Source organism: Pan paniscus, chromosome 3 (assembly GCF_029289425.2).
Source record: "Pan paniscus chromosome 3, NHGRI_mPanPan1-v2.0_pri, whole genome shotgun sequence".
NCBI lineage: Eukaryota > Metazoa > Chordata > Mammalia > Primates > Hominidae > Pan > Pan paniscus.
The window spans coordinates 110,566,232-110,593,443 of NC_073252.2; the positions used below are offsets into that span (position 1 = coordinate 110,566,232).

At 43.6% G+C, this 27,212-nt stretch overlaps 1 protein-coding gene across 1 annotated transcript; it reads right to left on the reverse strand.

The window, feature by feature from the left end:
- Positions 1-22,331: 22,331 nt before the first annotated feature.
- On the reverse strand, positions 22,332-26,858 carry NEUROG2 (neurogenin 2). Its single transcript, XM_034959027.4, has 2 exons — positions 24,667-26,858; positions 22,332-24,292 (listed from the first exon to the last, which is right to left on the reverse strand). Exon 2 carries the CDS (start codon positions 24,289-24,291, stop codon positions 23,473-23,475), a length of 819 nt encoding a protein of 272 aa, XP_034814918.1. The 5' UTR covers position 24,292; positions 24,667-26,858; the 3' UTR covers positions 22,332-23,472.
- Between the last annotated feature and the right edge of the window lie 354 nt (positions 26,859-27,212).

Genomic DNA, 27,212 nt, shown 5'->3' on the forward strand with positions numbered 1-27,212 from the left:
GCTTGCACCCTCTGAAGCCACAGCCTGAGCTGCACCTTTGCCCCTTTTAGTCATGGCTAGAGCAGCTGGGATGCACGGCACCAAGTCCCTAGACTGCACACAGCAGAGGGTCCCTGGGCCCAGCCCACAAAACCATTTTTTCCTCCTAGGTCTCCAGGCCTGTGATGGGAGGGGCTGCCATGAAGACCTCTGACATGCCCTGGAGACATCTTTTCCATCGTCTTGGGGATTAACATTCATCTCCTCATTACTTATGCAAATTTCTGCAGCCAGCTTGAATTTCTCCTCAGAAAATGGGATTTTCTTTTCTATCGCATTGTCAGGCTGCAAATTTTCCAAACTTTTATACTCTGCTTTCCTTATAAAACTAAATGCCTTTAACAGCACCCGAGTCAACTCTTCCATGCTTTGCTGCTTAGAAATTTCTTCTGCCAGATACCCTAAATCATCTCTCTCAAGTTCAAAGTTCCACAAATCTCTAGGGCAGGGACAAAATACTGTGAATCTCTTTGATAAAATATAACAAGAGTCACCGTCACTCCAGTTCCCAACAAGTTTCTCATCTCCATCTGAGACCACCTCGGCCTGGATTTCATTGTCCATATCACTATCAGCCTTTTGGTCAAAGCCATTCAACAAGTCTCTAGGAGTTCCAAACTTTCCCACATGTTCCTGTCTTCTTCTGAGCCCTCCAAACTCTTCCAATCTCTGTCTGTTACCCAGTTCCAAAGTTGCTTCCACATTTTCAGGTGTCTTTTCAGCAGTGCCTCACTCTACTGGCACCAATTTACTGTATTAGTCCATTTTCACACTGCTGATAAAGACATACCCAAAACTGGGAAGAAAAAGAGGTTTAATGGACTCCCCACATGGCTGGGGAGGCCTCAAAATCATGGTGGAAGGTGAAAGGCACATCTCACATGGCAGCACACAAAAGAAGAAAGCTTGTGTAGGGAAACTCCCCCTTATAAAACCAGCAGATCTCATGAGACTTATTCACTATTATGAGAACAGCATGGAAAAGACCTGCCCCCATGATTCAATTACCTCCTACCAGGTCCCTCCCACAATATGTGGGAATTCAAGATGAGATTTGGGTGGGGACACAGCCAAACCATATCAGACCCCTACCTATCACCATCTGTTGGACCCCTACCTATCACCATCTACAAAAATTAACTCAGGATGGATTAACAACTTAAGTGTGACCCCTTAAACTATAAAAATTTTATAAGAAAACTCAGGAACTATCCTTCTTGACATCAGCCCTGGCAAAGCATTTATGGCTAAGACCTCAAAAGCAATTTCAATAAAACAAAAACTGAGAAATGGGACCTAATTAAGCTGAAGAGCTTCTTCACAGTAAGAGAGACTATCAAGGGAGTAAACAGACCACCTACAGAATGGAAGGAGATATTTGCAAACTATGCATCCAACAAAGGTCTAGTATCCAGAATCTATAAGGAACTTAAACAAATCAATAAGCAAAAAACAAACGACTCCATTAAAAAGTGGGGAAAGGACATGAACAGACACTTCTCAAAAGAAAACATACAAGTGGCCAACAAGCATATGAAAAGACGTTAATCGTCATGAATCATCAGAGAAATGCAAATCAAAACCACAATGAGATACCATCTCACACCAGTCAGAATGGCTTTTGTTAGAAAGTCGAAAAATAACTGATGTTGGCAAGGCTGCAGAGAAAAGGGAACACGTACATTGTTGGTGGGAACGTAAATTAGTTCAGCCACTGTGGAGAGCAGTCTGGAGATTTCTCAAAGAACTGCACGTTGAAGTACCATTCAACCCAGCAATCCCACTGCTGGGTATATAACCAAGATGATATAGTTTGGCTGTGTCCCCATCCAAATCTCATCTCAAATTATAGCTCGCATAAGTCCTTCATGTTGTGGGAAGGACCAGTGGAAGATAACTGAATCATGGGGGCAGTTTCCCCCATACTGTTCTCATGGTAGTGAATAAGTCTCAGGAGATCTGATGGTTTTATAAGGGGAAACCCCGTCCACTTGGCTCTCACCCTTCTCTTGTCTGCTGCCACGTAAGATGTGCCTGTTGTCTTCTGCCATGATTGTGAGGCCTTCCTAGCCACACAGAACTGTGAGTCCATTAAACCTCTTTCTTTTGTAAATTGCCCAGTCTTGGGTATGTCTTTATAGCAGCATGAAAATGGACTAATACACAAGGAAAATAAATCATTCTACTAAAAAGATACAAGTACCTTTATATTCATCGCAGTGCTATTCAGCATAGCAAAGACATGGAATCAACCCAGTGCCAGTCAGTGATGGACTGGAAAAAGAAAATGTAGGACATATACACCATGGAATACTACCCAGCCATAAAAAAGAATGAAATCCTGTCCTTCACAGCAACATGGATGCAGCTGGAAGTTAAAATTATCCTAAATGAATGAATGCAGGAACAGAAAACTGAATACCCCATGTTCTCACTTGTAAGTGGGAGCTAAATATTGGGTACTCATGGACATAAAAGTGGGAACAGTGGGCACTGGGGAATACAAGAGGTTGGGGAGAGAGAGGGTTTTAAGGGTTGGAAAAACTACCTACTATGTACTGTGCTCACTACCTGGGTGACAGATTCATTTGTACTTCAAACCTCAGCATTATATAACGTAACTTTGTAACAAACTTGCACATGTAAGACCTGGTTCTAAAATAAAAGTTGACATATATACATATACATATATATATGGCTGGCCATGGTGGTGCATGCCTGTAATTCCAGCTATTTGGGAGGCTGAGGCGGGAGGATCACTTGACCCCAGGAGTGCAAGACCAGCCTGGCCAACATAGGAAGACTGTCTAAAAAAAAAAGCAATACCATGAAAAATATTTATAAATAATGTTAACTATTAAAAGCCAAATACAAAATTGTATACAGAGCATAATTCGAACTATATAAAACATACACACACAGCAAGCCTAGTCTTTATGTAGGTGAAAACTAGAAAAAAATGAATATACAAAATTGCTAAGATAATCTTTTGGAGTGGTGATACTGTGGATAATTATCATTTTCTCTATGTTCCATTTTTATTTAATGAGTGTAAACATGTGATAAACAAAAACATTTTCTTTAAAATTCTGCCACAAATTTTCAGGGACATTTTGAAATATAGACAAAATTTAAAATTTACTAAAATGTAAGGTGATTGAAAAAAATTGCAAAACAGTAGGTACAGTAGCATTTCATTTTGGTAAGAAAAATATGTATAACTTTTTCCTTCTCTAGCTTCAACTCCTTCCTCTCTACCATTGTCTTCCATTTTTCTGTCAATTTACTCGAGCTACTGCTATCTTAGAAACAAATGAAAAAGAAAAAAAGTTAGCTTTTCACTCAATTTCCATCACCATGCTCTTCTTTGCTTCATTTAATACCCTTTGTAAGAATTCTTTATCCTCCTTATCTTCACTCTCCCCTTCCACTCAATCCTCCACTCACTGCAATATGCCCTCACCTCCAGCACCCCAGAAACTCCCTTTGCTTGGCTCTTCAGTGAGCCCCAGGTTGAAAAACAAAATTAACATTTTCGATGCTTATTTGACTTGACTTTTGTAGCATTTGATGTTGTGGACCATGCTCGGCTTCCCTTCTCTTTCTGACAACTCTCTTCTGGTTTTTCTTTTACTCTTCTGGCTTCTTCCTTCGAAGCTTCTCTTACTCTCCTTTTTTCTTAACTATTGGCATTTTATAGGTTGTTACACTTTCCATACCTGTACCTTAAATGCCACCTCTTCAGTGATAAATCCAAACTTTATGTAATTATCTTGGACCCTCAGCTCACATCCTTCCTAACATTCAGAATAAACTGAAGCATCTGCTCATTTGACAATATTCTCTAACCAAACATATCCTGCTCTCAGTCAAGAAGGTGCTAAGTGCTTTTCCTCTCTATCCCTGCATGTTGTTTTTCTAAAATAATACTTTACATTTCTGCAATCATTGGTTTGCTTGATCAATCTCTTCCATACGAGGACAAGAATCATGTTTGACTATTCTTATAGCTCCCTTGTCTTGCATGATACCTGACACAAAATAGTATCCGCGCCCCGCCCCCCCAAAAAAGCAAGTAATCTGATGAGACAGAAAATGAAAAAAAAAAAGCAAGTAATCTGATGAGACAGAAAATGAGTCACTTTCTGGAGCTTGAAATAAGACTGGGGCTAGAATGGCTGCCCAAATCTATAATTAAATTTGGAATCAAATTTCCATCTGTGGACTCCAAATTCGATATGATCCTCTCCTTGCCTCAACAGCTCAACAGCATGCCTCATTGCAGCAGCATACAAGCCACGAGGTTACCTGAGCCATCCGTCTATGGACAAATTGTAAAGCAGAAGAAATGTAATGTCTGTCTTCAGCGTCTTTCCCCAATTAGCACCCTCCCCCTGCCTTCCCTGCAGCCATCTTGGACACTCTAGTGCCCTAAGCTCACTGGCTTTAGTCCAGTGTCATTGCCAGGCTTCTCTCTGCCATATACTCATTGTTCCAACCAAATATTGTTGCAACTCACCTATCTTACATCTTATGACCTCATGATCATCTGTCAAAATCCAGGTCAGCTGTGGGGGGTCTCCCTAACCCACAGGCCCGGTCAATTGTTTCAACTGCTTCTCAATTCAAATTCCATCCTTCATGATTTCTAAAACTCCTAGGGGTCTAATAGCTCTACAGCATTCTAATAGCATTGCTATTGATATAGTGTTTGCTACTGATTTATCAATTTTGAGAAAAGTCAGTGGTTACTAAGTCTTAAGAAACAAATTACAGGAAACATTTCTTTCTACAAAAGAAAATCATTTTTAAATGTTTATTTACTTTTTTTCTTTTTTTTGAGACAGAGTCTCGCTGTATCACCCAGGCTGGAGTGCAGTGGAATGATCTCAGCTCACTGCAACCTCCTCCTCTCAGGCTCAAGCAATTCTCCTCCATCAGCCTCCTAAGTGGCTGGGACTACAGGCACATGCCACCATGCCCGGCTAACTTTTGTACTTTTTTTTTTTCAGTAGACACAGGGTTTCGCCATGTTGGCCAGGCTGGTCTCAAACTCCTGACCTCAAGTGATCTGCCCACCTCAGCCTCTCAGAGTGCTGGGATTACAGGCATGAGCCACTGCACCCAGCCTATTTATTTATTTTGTTTGGAGACAGGGTCTTGCTCTTTTGCCCAGGCTGGAGTGCAGTGGCATAATCACACCTCACTGCAGCCTCGAACTTTTGGGCTAAACCTATCCTCCCACCTCAGCCTCCTAAGTAGCTGGGAGTACAGACACATGCCATCACATCTGACTAAATTTTTTTATTTTTTTGTAGAGACAGGATCTCAGTTTGCTGCTGAGGTTGGTGTCGAACTCCTGGCTCCAAGAAATCCTTTCACCTCGGTACCTCAAAAGAAAATCAATTTGTAATATTAGCGTAGAATAACATAGGCCAGTGCCCCAACCAGCTCTTCTTCTTTTTTTTTTTTAATTATTATTATACTTTGAGTTCTGGGATACATGTGCAGAACTTGCAGGTTTGTTACATAGGTATACACGTGCCATGGTGGTTTGCTGCACCCATCAACCTGTCATCTAAATTAGGTATTTCTCCTAATGCTATCCCTCCCCTTGCTCCCCACCCCACAACAGGCCCCAATGTGTTATGTTCACCTCCCTGTGCCCATATGTTCTCATTGTTCAACTCCCACTTATGAGTGAGAACATGCAGTGTTTGGTTTTCCGTTCCTGTGTTAGTTTGCTGAGAATGATGGTTTCCAGCTTCATCCATGTCCCTGCAAAGGACATGAACTCATTCTTTTTTATGGCTGCACAGTATTACGTGGTGTATATGTGCCACATTTTCTTTATCCAGTCTATCATTGATGGGCATTTGGGTTGGTTCCAAGCCTTTGCTATTGTGAACAGTGCTGCAATAAACATACATGTGCATGTGTCTTTGTAGTAGAATGATTTATAACACTTTAGGTATATATCCAGTAATGGGTTGCTGGGTCAAATGATATTTCTGGTTCTAGATCCTTGAGGAATCGCCACACTGTCTTCCACAATGGTTGAAGTAATTTACACTCCCACCAACCGTGTAAAAGCGTGCCTATTTCTCCACATCCTCTCCAGCATCTGTTCTTTCCTGACTTTTTTTTTTTTTTTTTTTTTGAGACAGAGTTTCTCTCTTGTTGCCCAGGCTGGAGTGCAATGGCCTGGTCTCGGCTCACTGCAACCTCCACTTCCCAGGTTCAAGTGATTCTCCTGCCTCAGCCTCCCAAGTAGCTGGGATTACAGGTGCCCACCACCATGCCCAGCTAATTTTTGTACCATGTTGGTCAGGCTTGTCTCAAACTCTTGACCTCAGGCAATCTGCCTGCCTGGGCCTCCCAAAGTGCTGGGATAACAGGTGTGAGCCACTGCGCCCAGCCTGTTTCCTGACTTTTTAATGATCTCCATTCTAACTGGCATGAGATAGTATCTTATTGTGGTTTTGATTTGCATTTCTCTAATGATCAGTGATGATGAGCTTTTTTTCATAAGTTTGTTGGCCTCATAAATGTCTTGTTTTGAGAAGTGTCTGTTCATATCCTTCACCCACTTTTTGATGGGGTTGTTTTTTCTTGTAAATTTGTTTAAGTTGCTTATAGATTCTGGATATTACCCCTTTGTGAGACAGATAGATTGCAAAAATTTTCTCTCATTCTGTAGGTTGCCTGTTCACTCTGATGATAGTTTCTTTTGCTGTGCAGAAGCTCTTTAGTTAGATCCCATTTGTCAATTTTGGCTTTTGCTGTCATTGCTTTTGGTGTTTTAGTCATGCAGTCTTTGCCCATGCCTATGCCCTGAATGGTATTGCCTAGGTTACCCCTAGGGTTTTTATGGTTTTAGGCCTTACGTTTAAGTCTTTAATCCATCTTGAGTTAATTTTTGTATAAGGTTTAAGGAAGGCATCCAGTTTCAGTTTTCTGCATATGGCTAGCCCGTTTTCCCAACATCATTTATTAAATAGGGAATCCTTTCCCCATTGCTTGTTTTTGTCAGGTTTGTCAAAGATCAGATGGTTATAGATTTGTGGTGTTATTTCTGAGGCCTCTGTTCTGTTCCATTGGTCTATATCTCTGTTTTGGTACCAGTACCATGCTGTTTTTGTTACTGTAGCCTGATAGTATACTTTAAAGTCAGGTAGCGTGATGCCTCCAGCTTTGTTCTTTTGGCTTAGGAATGACTTGGCAATGCGGGCTCTTTTTTGGTTCCATATGAACTTTAAAGTAGTTTTTTCTAATTCTGTGAAGAAAGTCAGTGGTAGCTTAATGGGAATAGCATTGAATCTATAAATTACTTTGGGCAGTATGGCCACTTTCACGATATTGATTCTTCCTAACCATGAGCATGGAATGTTTCCCATTTGTTTGTGTCTTCTCATTTCCTTGCCCAGTGGTTTGTAGTCCTCCTTGAAGAGGTCCCTCACATCCCTTGTAAGTTGTATTCCTAGGTACTTTATTCTCTTAGTAGCAATTGTGAATGGGAGTTCACTTATGATTTGGCTGTTTGTCTATTATTGGTGTATAATAATGCTTGTGATTTTTGCACATTGATTTTGTATCCTGAGACTTTGCTGAAGTTGCTTATCAGCTTAAGGAGTTTTGGGGCTGAGACAATGAGGTTTTCTAAATATACAATCGTGTCATCTGCAAACAGAGACAATTTGACTTCTTCTCTTCCTATCTGAATATCCTTTATTTCTTTCTCTTGCCTGATTGCCCTGGCCAGAACTTCCAATACTATGTTGAATAGGAGTGGTGAGAGAGGGCATCCTTGTCTTGTGCCGGTTTTCAAAGGGAATGCTTCCAGCTTTTGCCCATTCAATATGATATTGGCTGTGGGTTTGTCATAAATAGCTCATATTATTTTGAGATATGTTCCATCAATACCTAGTTTATTGAGTTTTTTTTTTTTTTTTTTTTTTGGAGTTGCGCTCTTGATGCCCAAGCTGGAGTGCAATGGTGTGATCTCAGCTCACCGCAACCTCCACCTCCTGGGTTCAAGAGATTCTCCTGCTTCAGCATTTTGAGTAGCTGGGATTACAGGCATGCACCACCACGCCCAGCTAATTTTGTATTTTTAGTAGAGACGGGGTTTCTCCATGTTGGTCAGGCTGGTCTCGAACTCTTGGCCTCAGGTGATCTGCCCGCTTTGACCTCCCAAAGTGCTGGGATTAGAGGCATGAGCCTTCGCGCCTGGCCTTGAGTGTTTTTAGCATGAAGGTGTGTTGAATTTTTATCAGAGGCCTTTTCTGCATCTATTGAGATAATCATGTGGTTTTTGTCATTGGTTCTGTTTATGTGATGGATTACATTTATTGATTTGCATATGTTGAACCAGCCTTGCATCCCAGGGATGAAGTCAACTTGATCGTGGTGGATAAGCTTTTTAATGTGCTGCTGGATTTGGTTTGCCTGTCCAACCAGCTCTTCTATGAGAGGATAGTTCAAAAACTATAGTTGAGAAAACCTGAACCATTTATGCAAATGAAGGGCCTAGAAACAAAGAGGCAAGTAGCCATTATGTGATGTGGTCCATCTGCCACAAAGTAACTCCACCAACCTTCAAAGAACTAGAAAATGGGTCTTTTTGGTGTTTCCTTAAAGACTTGAAAGAGTGAGCGGTTTAAGAGAAACCATTATTGAAAATAATTACTACTATTCAAAAAGCATTTTATACTTTTCCAAGGATACATACATTGTATCATTTAAACCTTATAGCAGTCTTACCTGGGGGCAATAAATTTTATTGAATTTAATTAAAAATATTGTTTTCCTGGCCGGGCATGGTGGCTCATGCCTGTAATCCCAGCACTTTGGGACGCCGATGTGGGCAGATCACGAGGTCAGAAGATCGAGACCATCCTGGCTAACGTGGTGAAACCCTGTCTCTACTAAAAGTACAAAAAATTAGCGGGGCGTGGTGGCACGTGCCTGTAGTCCCAGCTACTCGGGAGGCTGAGGCAGGAGAATCACTTGAACCTGGAAGGTGGAGGTTGCAGTGAGCCGAGATCACGTTACTGCACTCCAGCCTGGGCAACAGAGCAAGACTCCATCTCAAAAAAAATAAAAAATAAAAATATTGTTTTCCTATAAGAAAAGCAGTATGTATACATTCACATCAACAGGTGAATGGATGAGCAAAATGTGGCATAGACTTTCAATAGAATATTATTCAGCCTTTAAAGGGAATGAAATTCTGACACATGCTACAAGTTGAATGAATCTTTAAAATATGCTAAGTGAAATAGACCAGACACAAAAGGAAAATATTGCGTGATTCCACTTACATAAGCCACCTAGAAATGGCAAATTCATAGAGACAGAAAATAGGATAGAAGTTTCCAGGAGCTGGGGACTGGGGAGAATGGGGAATTCTTTAGTGGGAACAAACTTTCTATTTAGGATGGTGAGCAAGTTCTTTAAGTAGGCAAGCTGATAACTGCATAATATTGTGAATTTACTTAATGCCACTGAATTGTACTTAAAGGTGGTTAAAATGGTAAATGTTACATGTATTTCACCACACTATAACAAGTGATATCTGTTCAAAGTTGAAAAGTAGAAAGTATCAAATAAACAATAATTATAAATTTTAAAATAGTCATGATTCAACCACCAGGATGACTACTATTAATATTTAAAGTTTGAATGTCTTCTTATGTAAAATAGAAATAATAATAGTAGCTACATCAGAGGGTTGTTATGAAGTTTTAATAAAATAATCTATGTAAATGACTTAGCAATGGTCCTAACATGTAAGCACAATGAATGTTAGCTGTTATTACAGCTATTATTTGATAATTATTTGATAATTTTACACACATCACTATAATCTGCTTTTTTTTTTTTTTTTTGAGATAGAGTCTCACTCTATTAGCCAGGCTGGAGTACAGTGGTATGATCATAGCTCACTGCAGCCTCAAACTTCCTGGGCTCAAGTGATCCTCCTGCCTCAGCTTCTGAAGTAGCTGGTGATACAGTTACATGTCACCACACCTGGATAATTAAAAAAAAAAAAAAAATTCTTGCAAAGCCAAGGTCTCACTATGTTGTCCAGGCTGGTTTTGAACTCCTGAGCTCAAGAGATCCTCCTGCCTTGGCCTCCCAGAGTGTTGGGATTACAGGCATGAGCCATCATGCCTGACCTAATCTGCTGTTTTCAACCTAACGATATATTGGAAACATATTTTTATGTCCATAAAAAGACACATGATTTGTTATTTCTGAGCACTCTTTCATTGTAAGAAAATAAATGTAAATGCAAAGTTTAGCTACAATGCTGTTTATGTTAGAGAAAAACTGGAAACTGTCTACATATTCTGTGATCGAAGACAGAGCTTACAGCTGTAGAACTAAGAGCGCAGACAGACTAAGGAACTTATTCAGAATTACACAGAGGGAGCCACAACTCAAACCTGACCCTTTCATTGTAAATGTTATGCTCTTTCTCTTAAGGTAGGCTTTTTGATTATCAAGCCATTAACCATCAGTATCATTTAGATAAGAGGTTAGACAATGACTTTTTTGGGAGACAGAACTTTGTTCACCTGGAAGGAATTCTTGCTCTCCCCTCTATCAGTTGTCCCAGCAAAAGTACCTTTGTTCCAACAGATGTACCTCTTTTACTCTCAAACCATCATCTAGTCAGGAGCCCTATGCACACCAGATGTTTTGAATAAGTGGTGACCTTATCCTGGGAGACTCTTAGTCTTATCTTATTATTATGTTAGTTATTATCTTAATATTATCTTACACTTATTATTTATTTTATACTTATTAAATATACTTATTATTATCTTAGTCTTATTATCTTTGTCAAATTACTCTTCATAGGCTTAAAGTCCCCTTAATACTCAAAATATATTAATAACTTTTCCCTCTATTCATAAAAAGATTAAATGATACATTGTAGAAATTCTCAAGTAAATCTCACCATGACCGCTGTTGATCTTTCTTAGAGAGAGAAAAAAAAATCACAACATAACAACAAATGGAACATAATGCTTGCAAAATTCCTTTGGCTAATCTTTGTTCAGAACTTACGTGTGTTTTTCCTGAAAAAGGGATTCAAGAAAGAAAACTTACATGAGGTTATTGTTTAATGTTGCTACCAAAGAAGAGAGAGTTACCTGCCCTTTCAACCTGGCTCGGAGGCATGTTACAGATGCTGGAGATAGCAACATTGAACAAAGGGTGAGCAGGTACACACACGACACACACACCTGTCCTCCTGGAGTTTACATTCTAATGAGGGAAGATAATGTAAATAAAATAAATTAGTAAGATAGTATGCTTCTTGGTGGTAAGTGTGAGAAAAATAAAGATAGCTGAGCATCAAATTAATGTATATCATAAATGGAACAAGGATTTAAAAATTATATATGTATTCACAACATGGTCTTTAACTGAATTAATATCTAAAAATAAACTATAAGCTTATAAAAGAAAAAAGATCATTTATTGACTTGGATCTCTCAGAGTCTTTGTATCGTATGGGGAAAATTAAACCTCGTTGCTAAAGATTGATACTTTTGGAACTTTTCATGAAGTTCAGTGACAGAGTAGTACATATCCAGTCCTTGGGGGCGGGGAGGAAATGTTATTCTAAGTTGGCGCTAAGGGAACACTAGTTCATAGGAGAGAAGTACAAATCCAAACCACCATGCTTGGTGCTGGTTCCTTCAGATCTCACTACCTCTTCTCTGCTCTACAGCTCTCTGCTCTGAGGCCACCATCTCCCTCTTCAGTGCACCAGACCATCATGTTAATAAGAGCTGATTTGTAAATAGCGTCTCCCTCACTCCATCACAACCCCCCTTTGGCCAGGCTCCTACTTTCCTGCTCAATGGCACAGATGCGGCTTTGAGCTGAGGGGGAACCAGGCAGCTATTAGCAGCAAATCCAGTGAGGGAAATTAATGAAGGGGACAACTAATAAAAGACAGCTCAGGACAGCCAGACTAACTTGCTCTTGCTCCGAGCAGTAATTAACTTTTTTTTTTTTTTTTTTAGCTCATGAAGGTAAATATGTCATCGACACTGGTCCAGTCTAACTCTTCTTTATTAAAAAAGAGAGCAGAGCTATTCATGGGGAGCTGAGACTTAATCTGTTTTCCCCCCAAGAAGAACAATTTTAAATTATTGTGTGATGTGTTTATAGGTCCATGATGTCCAAATCAAGAGACACCTTTAAAGATCAGGGAGAAATGAGGCAGTTGAAGGAATACAACTCTCTGAACAAAAGAAATTGTCATCCCCTGCTTGCAAGCAGCTTAAAAGAAAGAAACCGTTTTCAAAAATTTACTTCTCCTCCCCACCTAAAATGATTGACCTGTGTTCAGTACAAGTGCTGAATGAAAAACAAAATTGAATCCAAGGCACATGGCAGGTCTTAGATGTCAGTGCTAAATATTAGCCTAGCTTGAGGGTCTTTTCAGTTGCCTCCTTCAAGCTTCCAGTTTTCATTTTTAAAGGCATAGTTATAAAAAGCAAGTTAAAATGTGGTTTCTCCAAGTATTTTTGAAAATTAATATGGACTCTCTGAAAAGCAAAATCTTTCTAAAAATATATCAAGATAAATCTGTTAGATTTTATCTAGAAGTGTTTCTAAAAGCAAACCTAGTGTACTTTATTTTTAAAAAGACATTGAAAAGTGAAGCTAGAATAGCGTTTGGAAATACCTGGTATAACCATAAACAGTTGTTTTAACCTTAGGCCTACTATACCAGGCTAAGAGACCTACTCATAGTTATATAGCCACTCAGTAACAGAAAGGACTCTAACCACTTAGTCCAATGCTCTGGCTTCTTCAAAATGAAAAAACCCCATCACATACTCTAAGTTTGTAAGCTAATTATAGTACTTCAATTTAATGTGTAGTTTAATCACATTGTCCTTTTAAGCTTGGGTACAACAGGATCAAATTGTACATCACAGTGAATTTTATCCATGGGCTCAGGAATCAATCTACTCTTCAAACTGGCCTCCAGACCCATTGAACTACCTCTGGCCCATTCTGGAAAAAGATGGGGCAAAAAACATATTTACCTTCAGGACTCTGTCAAACCATCTACTCTGTCAAGATGGCTTCATTCAGGAGGAGTAGGTACCCAGATAATGGGTGCTCTCTTACAAAATTGATCGCAATTTTGCATCAGTCAATAACACTATGCAAAGGAGAGTACAGCTCCATTTTGTTAATTATTTCCCGAAAGGTAGCAGAAGAACTAGTTGTTGTGAGTGATAGAACTTTATACATGCTTACTTCTATAATAGTGTGGACAATTCAAATTAAAGTTAATTAAACTGAGATAGAGAAAAATGAGGGCAGGGGTCCTACATGCTTTAAAAATAAATATGAACAGTATTTGCCAGGAGCTGGAGGGAAGAAGAAATGAGAGTTGTTGTTTAATGAGTATAGAATTTCAGTTTTGCAGGATGAAAAAGTTCTGAAGATTTGTTGCACAGCAATATGAATATACTTTACACTACTAAGCTGTACACTTAAAATGGTTACGATGGTTTTTTAAAATCACTTTTGGAACAGCTGAAGATTTTAAGGCATTAAAACATTCTTACATGGCCCAAAATAAAAATAAAAATGACTTTTAAAATAACAGAATCTTCAAATTCTTCAAAGTTGGGCTATCAAGTTTTAGTCAATGTATAAGACTTTTTTTAAATTTTGTTGCTACAAATAAGTTATATACTCCCTGAATAAATACACAACCATATTAATCAGGGTAGGCTAAATTATGATGCAATAACAACCAACCACCAAATCTAAGTGGCTCAACTCACAAGTTTTTCTCTCTCATACAACATCCACTGTGAGTTTAGGCGACTCATAAGGACCACTGTTCTTTATGTGGTCACTCAGGAGCCCAACTAGCTTTGATATTTTGGCCTTACTATCTTAAGGCAAGAGGAAGATAGAGACAAGAGATGGAGGCTCACTCAGTTATAAATGGTCTGAGCATGCCCAGAAGGATTAGAGAATCAGATATGGCAAAGACTAGGAACATCCTCCACAATATCCAGCAGTAGTGTTTTGTCAGGTGAAACACAATTAACTGAATATCATGGAATGAAAGGAAATAGCAAGCTTTCTTTCATTTTGTTTATTTATTTATTTATTTTTATTTTGAGAAATGTTCTCACTCTGTCACCCAGGCTGGAGTGCAGTGGTGCGATTACAGTTCACTGCAGCCTTGACTTCCTGAGCTCAAGCAATCCTGCCACCTCAACCACCTGAAGAGTTGGGACTACAGGCATACACCACCATGCTGGCTAATTTTTAATTTTTTTAGAGAGTTGAGGTCTCCCTAAATTGCCCAGGCTGGTCTCAAACTCCTCAAGCAATCCTCCCACCTCAGCCTCCCAAAGTGCTGGGATTACAGGTATGAGCCACCACACCAGACCTCTTCAAGCTTTAAATAAGAGTCTAAAAATAGTGCAAAAGAAATTGTGTTTCCTGGAACTTGTAAAAATATTGCCTATTGTGTAGGGGAGACCACTGTAGGACAAGAAATAATTCTACTTAAACAGTAATATAGTGCAAAAGGACAACGAAGTGAATAATCCGATGGCTATGAATGTTACTAGATTCTGTGAGATGCCAGTGAGACACTGCATGGTGTAATCATTGTTGCCTTGTTTAATGTTGCCTTGAGACTTGTAATCCTTTCCAATTTGCTAACAAAATTTCTAGAATTTGAAAGTGTGTCATGAATACAAAAGGGTGGAGAAGCTCAATATTTATGAATACTCTCTTTCTAGTCCCTTACCAAAAATATGGTAACATTAGAATCAAAATGCCCTTGGGGAGAGTTTCACTCACTTTGCTGGGGTAGGGGGAAAAAAGGGTATTGAAGAAAATTGAACCTTTGACTTTTTTCCTTAGAAAGTTCAAGAAGGAGGCCGGGCACCACAGCTCATGCCTGTAATCCCAGCACTTTGGGAGGCTGAGGCGGGCGAATCACTTGAGGCCAGGAGTTTGAGACCAGCCTTGGCTAACATGGTGAAACCCCATCTACTAAAAATACAAAAATTAGCCAGGTGTGGTGGCATGTGCCTGTAATCCCACATACATGGAAAGGTGAGGCATAAGAATCCCTTGAACCTGGGAAGCGGAGACTGCAGTGAACCAAGATCGTGTCGCTGCACTCCAGCCTTGGCGACTCCATCTCAAAGAAAAAAAGAAGTGGGCTGGAGCAGTAGCCATGCCTATAATCCCAGCACTTTGGGAAGCTGAAGTGGGAGGGTCGCTTGAGCCCACTGGGAAACATAGGAGAGGCCTCATCTCTATGAAAAATTTTTAAAAGATTAGCTAGGCGTGGCAGTGTATGCCTGAAGTCCCAGCTACTCAGGAGGCTAACATGGAAGAATCACTTGAGCCCAGGAGACGGAGGCTACAGTGACCCAGGATTGTGCCACTACCCTCTAACCTGGGTGACAGAGTGACATCCTGTCTCAAAAAAAAGATAAAAAAGAAAAAAAGAAATAAGCAGAGGCAGCAATTACCTGGTTACCGGGAGAACTATATCCAGTCATTGGCACCACAAATATTTTCTCCAATCTGCTTTGTAAGGTATTGTGGTAATTACCACACCATGCATGTGTTATGAAAGTGTAGGCAAGATACAGAGTAATGTGGAGGTGAGGAGGGTACAACTGGCCAGTGCCTTCATCAGTTCAGCTTCACCTCCTATAGTTCAAAACAAAATGGTTCTGAAAACTCTCAGACATTTAGAAAACTCTCCCCAGTGTAGAACAGAAAAGCCTGAGATGCCGGCTACTCAAGGAGAACTGAACCCCCTTAAAAATTGTTTGCTGACAGAATAATAATTGAAAATGTCAGATGGAGTCTCCTACATCTACTGAAAATTATAGCAAGGAGTTTCTATTGCAGATACCATGAAAAACTCTACTGGACGTGTTTGCCCGTGCACATGCCCAATGTCACACAGAGATATAGTCCAAAATCATCTCCTAATTCAAGAGAAACACTGGATGTGAACTCAGGACTTCTGAGTTCTTTACTGTTTTTCCAGCAAAATTATGTTTTTTTCTCGTCTGCTTCCAAGCTGTTGCCATGGTAATTTTGAGGGTTAGGGGAAATATTATTAACTTAGGTAGGATTTTTTTTAACTTTTTTTTTTTTTTTTGAGATGGAGTTTTCACTCTTGTTGCCCAGGCTGGAGTGCAGTGGTGCGATTTCAGCTCACTGCAACCTCAGCTTCCTGGATTCAAGTGATTCTTCTGCCTCAGCCTCCTGAGTAGCTGGGATTACAGGTGCGGGCCACCACGCCTGGCTAATTTTTGTATTTTTTTATTAGAGACCGGGTTTCACCATGTTGGCCAGGCTGGTCTTGAACTCCTGACCTCAGATGATCCGCTTGCCTCGGCCTCCCAAAGTGCTGGGATTACAGGTGTGAGCCTCTGCGCCCGGCCCTTATTTATTTATTTTGAGATAGGGTCTCACTCTGTCGCCCAGGCTGGAGTCCAGTGGTGCGATCTCGTCTCACTGCAACCTCTGCCTCCAGGGTTTAAGCAATTCTCCTGCCTCAGCCTCCTGAGTAGCTGGGATTACAGGTGTCGCCATCAGCTGGCTAATTTTTGTATTTTTAGTAGAGAGGGGTTTCAACATGTTGCCCAAGCTGGTCTCGAACTACCAGCCTCAAGTGATCCTCCCGCTTCAGCCTCCCAAAGTTCTGGGATTACAGACGTTAGCCACCACGTCTGGTCTAGATAGGTTTGATTTTTAAAAACACCTTTTTGATCACAGTCTATGCACTGTGATATGAAAAAAAGTATTAATACAATGATTATCTGAAATTTACAGCTAGTCTTTCCTTTAGTTTCACAGGTATGTTCAACGTTTTATCTCACTTGAGTTCTTTCCCAAGATTATCTGGAAAGTAAGGCAAAAATAAATAAATCATATTGAATCAATCTTCCTCATATTGAATCAACCTTCTTGTATTGGTTTATATATGATGTTTCAGTAGATGTAAAATTTGAAAAAAAAAAACAAGATTAAACTAAACTTATCTCAGAATCCTTCGTGTTTGATTACTTCAATGCATAGCAAGATTTATGTACTGCAAAAAAAAAAAAAAAAAGGAAAGAAAGCAATGGCAAGCCTGTGGGGTTACTCTTTTGTCGCACTGGCACTAGTTTGGCTTCTTTCGGCTATTCTTATGCCAAGGAGGCAATAAACCCCCTTGAGAGTCATAGAGCTGCCCGCGGAGCCCTGACCATGCGGAGAAGCTTTTATGCCAACATACAATACACAAAGGGATCATAAACACGTTTGAAAAGGAAGATGACCTCTTTGTCACTTGGCATTAGGCTTTATTGCAAGCTGCTGCCATGGAAACCAGCCCCCAGCTCTCTCCATATTTTAAGGCTTCCTGTTTCCATTTTACATGGACTTCAGCACCTTTATTTAATCCTTTCTACATCAAATAAGATAGGTGAAAGGTTTTGGTTCTTTGCTCCATTGTTTAACGTCTGCACGTATGCCTTTAGTTATGTAGCAAAAAGGACTGTAAGTGGAATCGACGATTTGAGTGCAGATGGAAACAAAGAGAAGGTGATAATGGAATTAATAGAAAGAAATGGAGACAAACATTGGTGACACAACCTGCTGTACAATTCGACAAGATCTATCAGAGAAGATATACATTCCGTATTGAATATTTAAAAAGCCAGCTGCAGTCCAAACAGGCTACTCTAGGAGATGTGTCCTTTGGAAATAACTTTAACATGTTGCCTCTTGATTTCTTGCATGGCTGGACTTCCATGTGCAGTAAGTAGAGTCTGCCAGGTAACACGAATCTAAACAGCTGCCCCCAAAGTCGAGCCTTAAAAATATGTTTCCATTGGGAGGAACTGTGGATCCTGGGTTCTTTTATTTCCTAAGAAATATGTAACTTTTGTTTTGTAAGAAAGTGAATATGCAGAAAACCGAATGCTTATATAGTTACAGCCTTGAAAAGTAAAAGCAAAGATAACCAAGTAAAAAGAGAATTGACGATGAGCTAACTACCGCTGAAGCTCTGCGATCCAAAAGCTGCTGGGACATCTGAAGAATGGCCTGGGGTCAGTTCGGTGAGATGCGGGGCTGAGGAGGAGAAGGAGTGGGACCGTGGGCGCACGCAGGTGTTTCAAGGATCCTCCTCCTTTCCCCCTTCCATCTCTGATTCCATCTCCAATTTGGATCCCGGGAGGCCGAGCATCTCTCACGCAGTTGACACCTCTCCAGGCTGGAGCGCGAAGCCGGCGCCTGCCCGGGTGATCAGGGAGGCCTGGCCTTTCACGCAGTGTTCTCAGTCAGTAATCCAAGTTGGCATTTCCCCCTTCGCGCTCTGAGCAGCTGGAGAAGCAGAGAATGCTAGCGAAAGCAGACAGAACCACCCCTGTCTCCCCTCCCCCGACCCTGGCACCGAGAGGGGGAAAAAAGTCGTTTGTTGTAACGCACACACCATCAGGATTCTTCCCCATTCCATCCTCCCGACTCACGCCACCTTGCAGGGAAATAATAGGTCCGGCCACACTGGCTTTCGCGTTCTGCTTTCCGGATGACTGAATTTCTTTGCTCGCCTCTCCTGTCGGGGACCATCTGAGACTGCCTCCAAGCTGCGTTCCCAGGGAACCCCCCAACCCCCACTCATTCCACTTGGGGACTAAAGAGCGACTCACTTCAACGTCCTCCATAAGATGAACCCCATCCCGGCTGGAAAAATCAAACTGGGGAAGGAAAAACGCGTTGGGGGCAAGGAGAACCGCTCCTGCAGACCTGGCCCCTCCTTGGCCCCAGGGGACCCCTGCCGATGCCCACTCGGTGCCACGTGGGGCGGCCCCAAGGGAGATGCACCATCCCCCAAACCAAGCGCTTTGGAAAAGAAACTGCAGAGAATAATAAGAAGCATGGGGGGGCGGGGTGCGGGGTGTGTCTGTGGAGTGATGAGAAAGCTGGTCTTTCATCCCTCCTTTTTTGGACATTCCTTAAGTTTAATCATTAAAGTGGTCTTTAAAAAAGAAGGCAGCAGCTTAACGCTGCTATTTCTGACAATCTGCCCCACACACTGTCAGCGAAGTGAAAGATCTGGATCTAGCTTTGTTGCTTCGCTACCAATAGCAGACTTGGGGAGACCAAACCTCCGATTTCTGGCCACATCAAAGCACTGATTATGCAAATACCCATTTTTTTTAAGAATAAAAGAAAATGGAGGGGGAATTATTTATCACACAATGAACCCCCTGCCAGGGCAGGAAACAATAGATCAGACCAGATAGCCCTTCTAGCCCCAGGCTGGGGGAGCGAGAAAGGGGGGTATTGGAGCCCTCACGTTTTATTGGTCTAACCTAATTTCACTAATTCTCTTTTCACACATTTCTTTTGCAGATTCGGAGGCCGGGACTTTCACGCTCCCGGGAGCGCACTGCATTGGCGCGATTCAAGAGCTGCCCGCTTTATTTAATTAATACATTCAAAGCTCGCTTGGGAGCCCGAGGGGGCTCGGGGGAGACCGAGGCTGGCGGTGAGGAGGAGGCGCTTTTAACCGGTTCCAGGTGCCCAGAAGTCACAACCAGCTCAGGGGTGTGCGATGCAGGGGGGTGTACCCAGCGGGTGGGGGCGCCGCAGCTCCCAGCCTCGCCCTCAAGCCCGGCCCTTTAGCAGCCTGTGACCCAGACTGGCGGCTGGGCAGCTGAAGCCGGCCTTGGGTCTAAACGCCCTTCCTGGGCCATCGGACTAGGCTTTGGGAAGTGCCGAATGGGCCCTTCCTCCCTCCTGGCCAAAGCCGCCCAGGGCCTTCGCCTCAGCTGGGACACCAGGAGCGCCCATCCGTCTCTGGTCCGGGTGCTGCGGGCCCGGGAAGCCTCAGCCCCTCCTCCTGCCTCCGGCTGAGCCTAGGTCCGGCTCCCGTGGCGGGCCCAGCGGTTGGCAGTCCGCCTCTCTACTTTTTTTTTCTCCTTCTTGGCACTCAGATGGATGTATTTAAAATCTAGTGAAGGAAAAATGAGCCGTAACAAGGCCTGAGCACTTTAGAACAAATAAATACAGCCAATCCCGGAACGCCGGCCGCGCTAAAGCGACGCTCCAATGAGAACAGGACCCACCTTCGCGCCTCTCCGCACTTAGGAAAACGCGCCGCAGCGCGCTAGCTGGCGTTGGAAAGATCTAGAAACACTGAGAGTCTGTGTCTGTCACCGGAAGAAAATCTCCACAGCGTTGTTTGAAGTGTCTCTCATCAGAGCCACCAGAAATAAAATGGCGTGGCTCCGAGGCCTGCAAACCTACTTGGTGCACACAGATGCAGCCCATCACAGCGAGGTCACAATGTCGGGAGGGAAATGAATAAAATGGAAATACTACCTTGTTGCCTACTGCAGAAGCAGCGGCTTTGACCCTCTAATTGTACTCATTCCTACTAGGAAGGGACGAGAACGACTGGGCCTCAGGCCACCGGCTGTGAAGGTTGCAACGGATTAGGGGAGAGAATCTCGGCGCTGAGGCAGTCAGAACATCATTCTTACCTGCTTAAGATGATTAGATGCCATAAAAAATAATTGCGCCAATTTAGTTTAAAATAAGGTGTGTTCTAGATGGGGAAGGGAAAGCCTGAGTGTGAATTGCAAATGGTAGATGAAAGCCCGGGCACTTAGGATATATCTGCTTGTGTGTAATGGGGACCTGCAAGCTCCAGCTTTGAGAACTTGAACAAGACTCTGGACCTGGAAGAAGTGTGTAGAGTCTGCTAGGTCAAGAGTGAAGTCTGTATTAGCTGTATTAGCTGTATTAGTCTTGCTCAGAGCTAGGATTATTGAATCATCTATCCATCCCTGCCTCTACACCTTAGCCATTAGGGTCATCTTTTTATGGGATGGCTTCACCAATTGAGAAGGTTTCCCATAGTCGGAGGAGTAGCTGCATCTGAGATTTTGTCATGAACTATTTCTTTAGCAAGTTTCCAAAAGAAGCACCATGTATCATCAAATGTATCACCAGAAGAAGCATTGTTCAGCACCAAAACTGGTGTTTTCAAACTATCATATTACAATTCCTTTGCTTGCTGGCTTGGCTTTTTAAACATTAGAAACATAAATGTGAATATAAGAGAAATATCACTTTCTCCCCATGTCAGATAATCAAAGAGCAGCTAAGAGTAACACAGTCTTTAAATTAAAAGGGATTTACCAAAAGGTATCTCATGCTTGGCTATAAAAAATGAAACAAAAACCCTGAGTTAGTTCTTCCTTTGATTAAAATGGAGTTATTAGAGAGGAGTAGTTTCAGATAGACACCTCAGGAGAAATTATTATTGCATTGTGCAGAAGAGTGGAGTATTTAGCCCAAACCAGATGCAGGTAAGACATTCATGGGGAGGTGGGTGCTGTGAACGACCAAGTTTTAATGTGATATTTTTTAGCTTGTGTTGTCATAGACACTCTTCCCCAAGGGGATTAAGCATAGAATGTGGTCAACCTTCATTTGGTCATTTTTGACCCAAAGCCAATCAAAGGTCATTCATTTCTGCTTTGGAGATTGAGGTGCAAGTTAAACCATTTTTGCTTTCTCTTTGAAGAAGTTTTGACTATGTAATTACTTCAAATATTGGGAAAGCGGAGCTATTTCTTTATATATTTTCAATTCCAGTTCACTCTAAATATCTGCTTTATTCTGGGAGTCTGCTTTTAAAAGCAACTAGCTTGTTAAAATGCCTAATAGGAAATCTGCTTCTAATAATGAATTTATACGTACTGTTACATCACAGATGTTAGAGCTGGAAAGGGAGCACCCTTGGAGGTCATGTCCAATCCCTTCAGTTTACAGATTAGAATTGAAGCCAAATGAGTTGCACAAAAAACAAATTTCTACACACTCCACCAAGAAATTCCAACTTCACTTTTTTCAAATCAAGGTTTTCTGAACTTTGGAGCTTATCATGACTTAATTATCATTTAAATTCTTCTCCCCTTTTTTGCTTATCTTGTTTGCTCAGAAATTTATTTCTTAGAAATAAATTGTGTGTTTATCTTAAAAATAGAGAGTTACACTCTTATTTTCAATATTAGTGTCTCAAATATGATTCAGCTTTTTGTGATTTCTTAGTGATATTCTACACAAAGCATTGCCAAAAATACAAGTACTATATTCAATTTGACATGGGAAGAATTTCAAAAAAACACAACTCATTTGGCATCTAAAAATCACATAAGCAAGAAAAAGGTAGAATACAACACACAAACTTATGAAAATTAGATAGTTTATTTATAGTTTAATCACAAGAACAACTTTCTTGTTCTTCAAGATGTAAATACATACTAGAATAAACTCTGTAGAATATACAAAAAATACATAATTTCCCATGAAAAATTTCTTTATAATAAATAGAAGGGAACACGTGTGTGGCTGATCCGGATAATGCTCCGTGTCTGCTTAGGTTTTCAGACTGTTGATTTATTTTTAATCTCTTGAAAGAATGGGGGAGTTCCTTCTCCCCTAAAAGGTCGAGATAAATAATGCATGAAGCAATCCTCCCTCCTGATTTTTCCCTTTTCCTCCACATTTTTCCTTTTGATAGAGAGTTCAGCCTAAATTTCCACGCTTGCATTCAATCATTACAAAGCCTACAAATTATACAATGACTTCTAACCTGCCCCTCTAACAAAACAAGTTTTTTTCCCCTTATAAATCATAAGAGACAGATGGCAAAATGGGGAAGAAAAAGGAAAGAGAAGGACAGGACAATAGGCATTGTGACGAATCTGGGAAACAGAACAAAGTGCACATCAGAGAGGGAAGTTTGGTTTGACAGGTGAAATTCCCACAGCCTGCAGACAGCAATGGGAATAAAGCAGATGCCAGCCATTGCAAATCTGTGGATAATATTATTACCAGCAAAATCATTCAGATGCTAAGATACATTTCTTTCTACTCGACATTAACATCTCTATGTAGAAGCAAAGGTGAAGAGATCACAGGAACCAGTTGCATTCCCCCTGTGAGATTCACACGAACTGCACCAAGTCCTTCGGCGTTAAAGAGAAAGAGGAGGAGCGTCAGTCCGCTCTGCAAACTCTTTAGATATGCCACCATCATCTCTTCCCAGGGTCTTTTTCGTCTCAAGAAGCGCCCCCAAAACGCCACCCTTGGCTTTGACAATAAGCTCCATCACACCTTCAATAAATCAGAGCCCGTCTGAATGAAGGATACCCAAAGCCAAGAAATGCAAGAAACAACCGAGGAATCAGAAAGGCTACACCTGCCCTGTGAAATGAGATGGTTTCCAGGGCGTGGAAAGGAGGGGCAGGGGAAGGGAGGAGGGCTCGACTGGGGACACGAAAGGGAACCCACTAAGGCCTGGCGTGGGTAGCAGAAATGGCAGCTCTAGATACAATCCCTGGCTATGGGGAGGTGAGGTGCATAGCGGTGCTTGTCGGGAGGTGGGGGCTGCCAATAGTCCATGTCTGACCCGGCCGGGCTGGCGGGCGATAAAGTGCAGCTGTAGGGGGAGGTGGAGTTGGAGGACACGGAGGAGGACGGCGCGGGGCTGTTGGTGCAACTCCACGTGGAGGCGGGCGAGGGGCTGTCTCCGCTGCTGCTCAGGGCGGCGCTGGCGCCTCCCGGGCTCAGCAACACTGCCTCGGAGAAGAGCGCCCCCGGCAGGCCCCCGCCGCCGCCCCCGCAGTGATCCGCCAGGCGCAGGGTCTCGGTGAGCGCCCAGATGTAGTTGTGGGCGAAGCGCAGGGTCTCGATCTTGGTGAGCTTGGCGTCCTCGGGGAACGTGGGGAGCACCTCGCGCAGCGCGTCCAGTGCCGCGTTGAGGTTGTGCATGCGGTTTCGCTCGCGGTTGTTGGCCTTCAGTCTACGGGTCTTCTTGATGCGCTGCACCGTCTCGGCCGTCTTGGCGCCTCGGGAGACGGCCCGCGCCCGGGAAGGGCGCCGTTTGCAATCGTGTACCAGACCCAGCAGCCGTGCGGGCCGGCAGCCCTCCGCACCCGCAGCCACGCCGCCCCGCGCCCCCTGCCCGGCCTCAGCCCCGCGCTGCCGACGCGCCCCGCCTGACGCGCCCGGCTCCTCCTCCTCTTCTTCGTCGGCGCTGGATGACAGCGGGGTCAGGGCCGCCAAGGCGGGGGAGGCCGATCCGAGCAGCACTAACACGTCCTCTTCCTCCTTCAACTCCAAGGTCTCGGATTTGACGAACATCCTACCGAAGAGAGAGAGGAAGGGGAAAAAGGCAGTGAGGTGTAAGGAAAGAAACAGAGGCGCGATCTTCGTGTCACAGGGGCGTGCTCCGGCGCGCACCCGAGAAGACCAGCTCCGAATGGCGCGGAGCAGGAAGGCGAAGGAAGAAACCCAGGCAGTGCTAACCAAGGTCAGGAGCGCCGCTAGCGCTCGCTGTGACCCTGCCGCCAGTCAGCCGGGTCCTGCCCTCCGCGGGCCGTCCTGCGTTCCCTCCCCGAGAAGGGAATGCGGCCTCCGCGACAAAGATTCTGCGCGGAGCAGAGGGCGTGCGGGTGTGGTTGGACTGAGTGCGGGGAAACCACCTGCGTAGTTGGAAGCGGTGGCTCGAATACTTACTTAGTTGGCTCTAACTGTGCCTCAGCGTTGCTGTGACTTTGGCGTGTGCCGGGAATCTCCGCGCAGCTGCGAGCGCAGCGCCGCGTCCTTCGCGCGGCGTGAAAGCTGCAAGCCCGGCGCTACTGTGGCGCAGCTCCGCGGGGGACCTCTGCGACCGGCGAGTTTGCCAAGAGCCCCGGCGGCGGCGGCGGCGGCCCGCCCGGGTCTCGTGTGTTGTGGTGGTGGTGCGTGTCTGTCTGTCAGTCAGTCCCTGGCCGTGCGGCTCCTGGCACGCGACTCCCAGGCACTCCAGTTAAAGCGAAGCTGCTTGTGGTTCAGTGGCTGCGTGTCTGGCACACGACTCTCCTTAAAACCCCTTATATACCACCAAGAAAACAATCAGATCTGCCCCGGGCCCCCTCCTCCCCCGCCACCGCCTCCTCCTCCTGTCAGTCCTGCCCCCCTTCTCCCCCGCTTTTCCCTCCTCTGGCTTATTCTTTTCATTGCATTATCATCATTCATTTCTTTCTCTTTCTTCACCGCCTTTCCCCCTCCCTTGGCCCTGCCATCCATCCTCCTCCTCCCACCACCCCCGCCTCTCTTTTCCCCCTTTATCTAATCAGCATAAAATGGTTCTAAAGCTCCTGTTGGAGCTCCGGGCTGCGGCCGGAGCTGGCGAAGCCGCAGCGGCCGCAGAGGCTCAAGCTGCGGCTGTTGTCGCCGCCGCTGTCCATTGTGATTGGTGGCTCGCGCTCGGCTGGAGCGTGCCGCTAATTTATTAATGAATGGAGGTCGCGAGGCGCAGCTGGCCAATCAGGGCGCCCTGGACTCCGGGAGGCCTGCGAGCCACGCGCACCGGAGCCCGCTCCCTTTCAGCAGCTCATTAGGGGCCCGAGCGCTGGGGGCGGATGGGGGGACCCGTGCTACCGCCCCCGCCTTCGTCCTCGCTGCCGCCGAGGCTCCCCCCGCCCGGCGCGCGCGCAGGCACCGCACCCGGCGCTGCCGGCCCTCCTAACTCCCGGGTGATGGGAACTAGGAATTAGTTAATGGGGGTCAGAATCCCGGGGAAAGCAGTTAGCCCTGTGGTGCTGCCGGGCGTCTCTTGGCAAAGCCTCTTAGGGGTTGTATCAAATAGTAAACGATTTTAAAATTGATTCATTTGGTTAGGGGAGGAGAATGGCGTGGATGGAGAGATGTGGACACCTCGTGAACAAGTGTGTTTGGGGTCCGTCGGAACGGCGTGGGAGAGTGAAGGGAGAGGACACTGGGGATTCAAACAGGCGTCTCTTGGGAGGGGAGGTCGGATAGGGGAGCAGTTGATGAGCTTTTAGAGGATGTGAGAATGAAATCACTCACATGTTAGAGCTGAAAGGATCCCCCTCATTTTACATACAGGAAACTGAGGCTCCGGGCACTGATGCAGGTTTTGCTGGGGTTAACCCAGTTTATAGCCTGGAGGGACAGCAAGGAGGCTTCCTGCGTGGGTGGCAGCGAACCGAGCGGGAGGAGCGGCAGAGCTGCTGCTCCTGCAAGCAAATGCGCTGCGCTGACATTTCTGTGACCTCTGCTCCGCGCTGGGGGGCGTTGTAGGGACAAGGGGCCCATCTTCCCAATTCTGCTTTTCAATGACAAAAAAGAGCTGAAGGGCTACTGGACCTCGGGGGAAACTTGTTCTGAATTGCTCGTTAGCCCTCCCCACTTTCCCCACGTTCATGCCCACCCTCTTGTCGACATGGGGATGGATCCGGACTTCAGTAGACCGGAGTGGCGTCCCTTGAGATCCCCTTTGCAAATTAACTTTAGGCAAGGCACAGTTGGAGTGTTAGGAGTGGAAGAGTAGAAGGGAAAGAGAATGCTGTCTTCTGGTTTCTGTCTCCCTCAGTTTGTAGGACTTAGAAACAAGCTGTATTCCAAAGACGGGGTGGTTAAATTAGCTGTTAGTATTTTGGCATGGCTTTAATTTGTTTAATGTTTTCTTCAGGGAGGTAACAAGGAGGATTGGAAGGCACAAAGTAAAGAAAATGAAAATTAGAAACTTGTGAAAAGGAGCATTACCCATTGCAGTTCTTCAAACTTGACTTCCTTCTGTCTTGGAATTATTTGAAAACTATCATGATTTCCACTTTGCTCTTTGATGTTTGTGTTTTCATATTCTCCCTTTTTAAAGCAAATTCCCAAAATATAAAAGCATCATTTGCCAGTTTCCTCCTCGATTATTTTAGAACAGCTAAACTTCATGTGTTAGAAGTGCAGAAATGAAAATGAAAGAAGAAAAGAGAGACACTTTCAATGTTTCTAGCACACAGCACCTGCCTCTCACATATCTTTGGGTTTCTGTCTATCATGAACCTGCAGAATCAGAACTTCATAAAAAGTTTGACCAAGCAAAAATTATGCTAGAAGTGCTTACCTTTGCTGCTGTACACATGAGCGTTAATTTATAGGCAATTATCACTGATACGAAACAAGAAAATACTCTTCTCATAGTCCCCCTAAAAGAAAACACTCTTCTCATAGTCCCCCTAAAAGAAAACCTGCCAAGGATGTGGATGTGTCCAGTCCAGTAG

Bases quoted from the DNA above. Each gene is read 5' to 3' on its own strand.
- NEUROG2 (XM_034959027.4), bottom strand. From the start codon at position 24,291: ATGTTCGTCAAATCCGAGACCTTGGAGTTGAAGGAGGAAGAGGACGTG.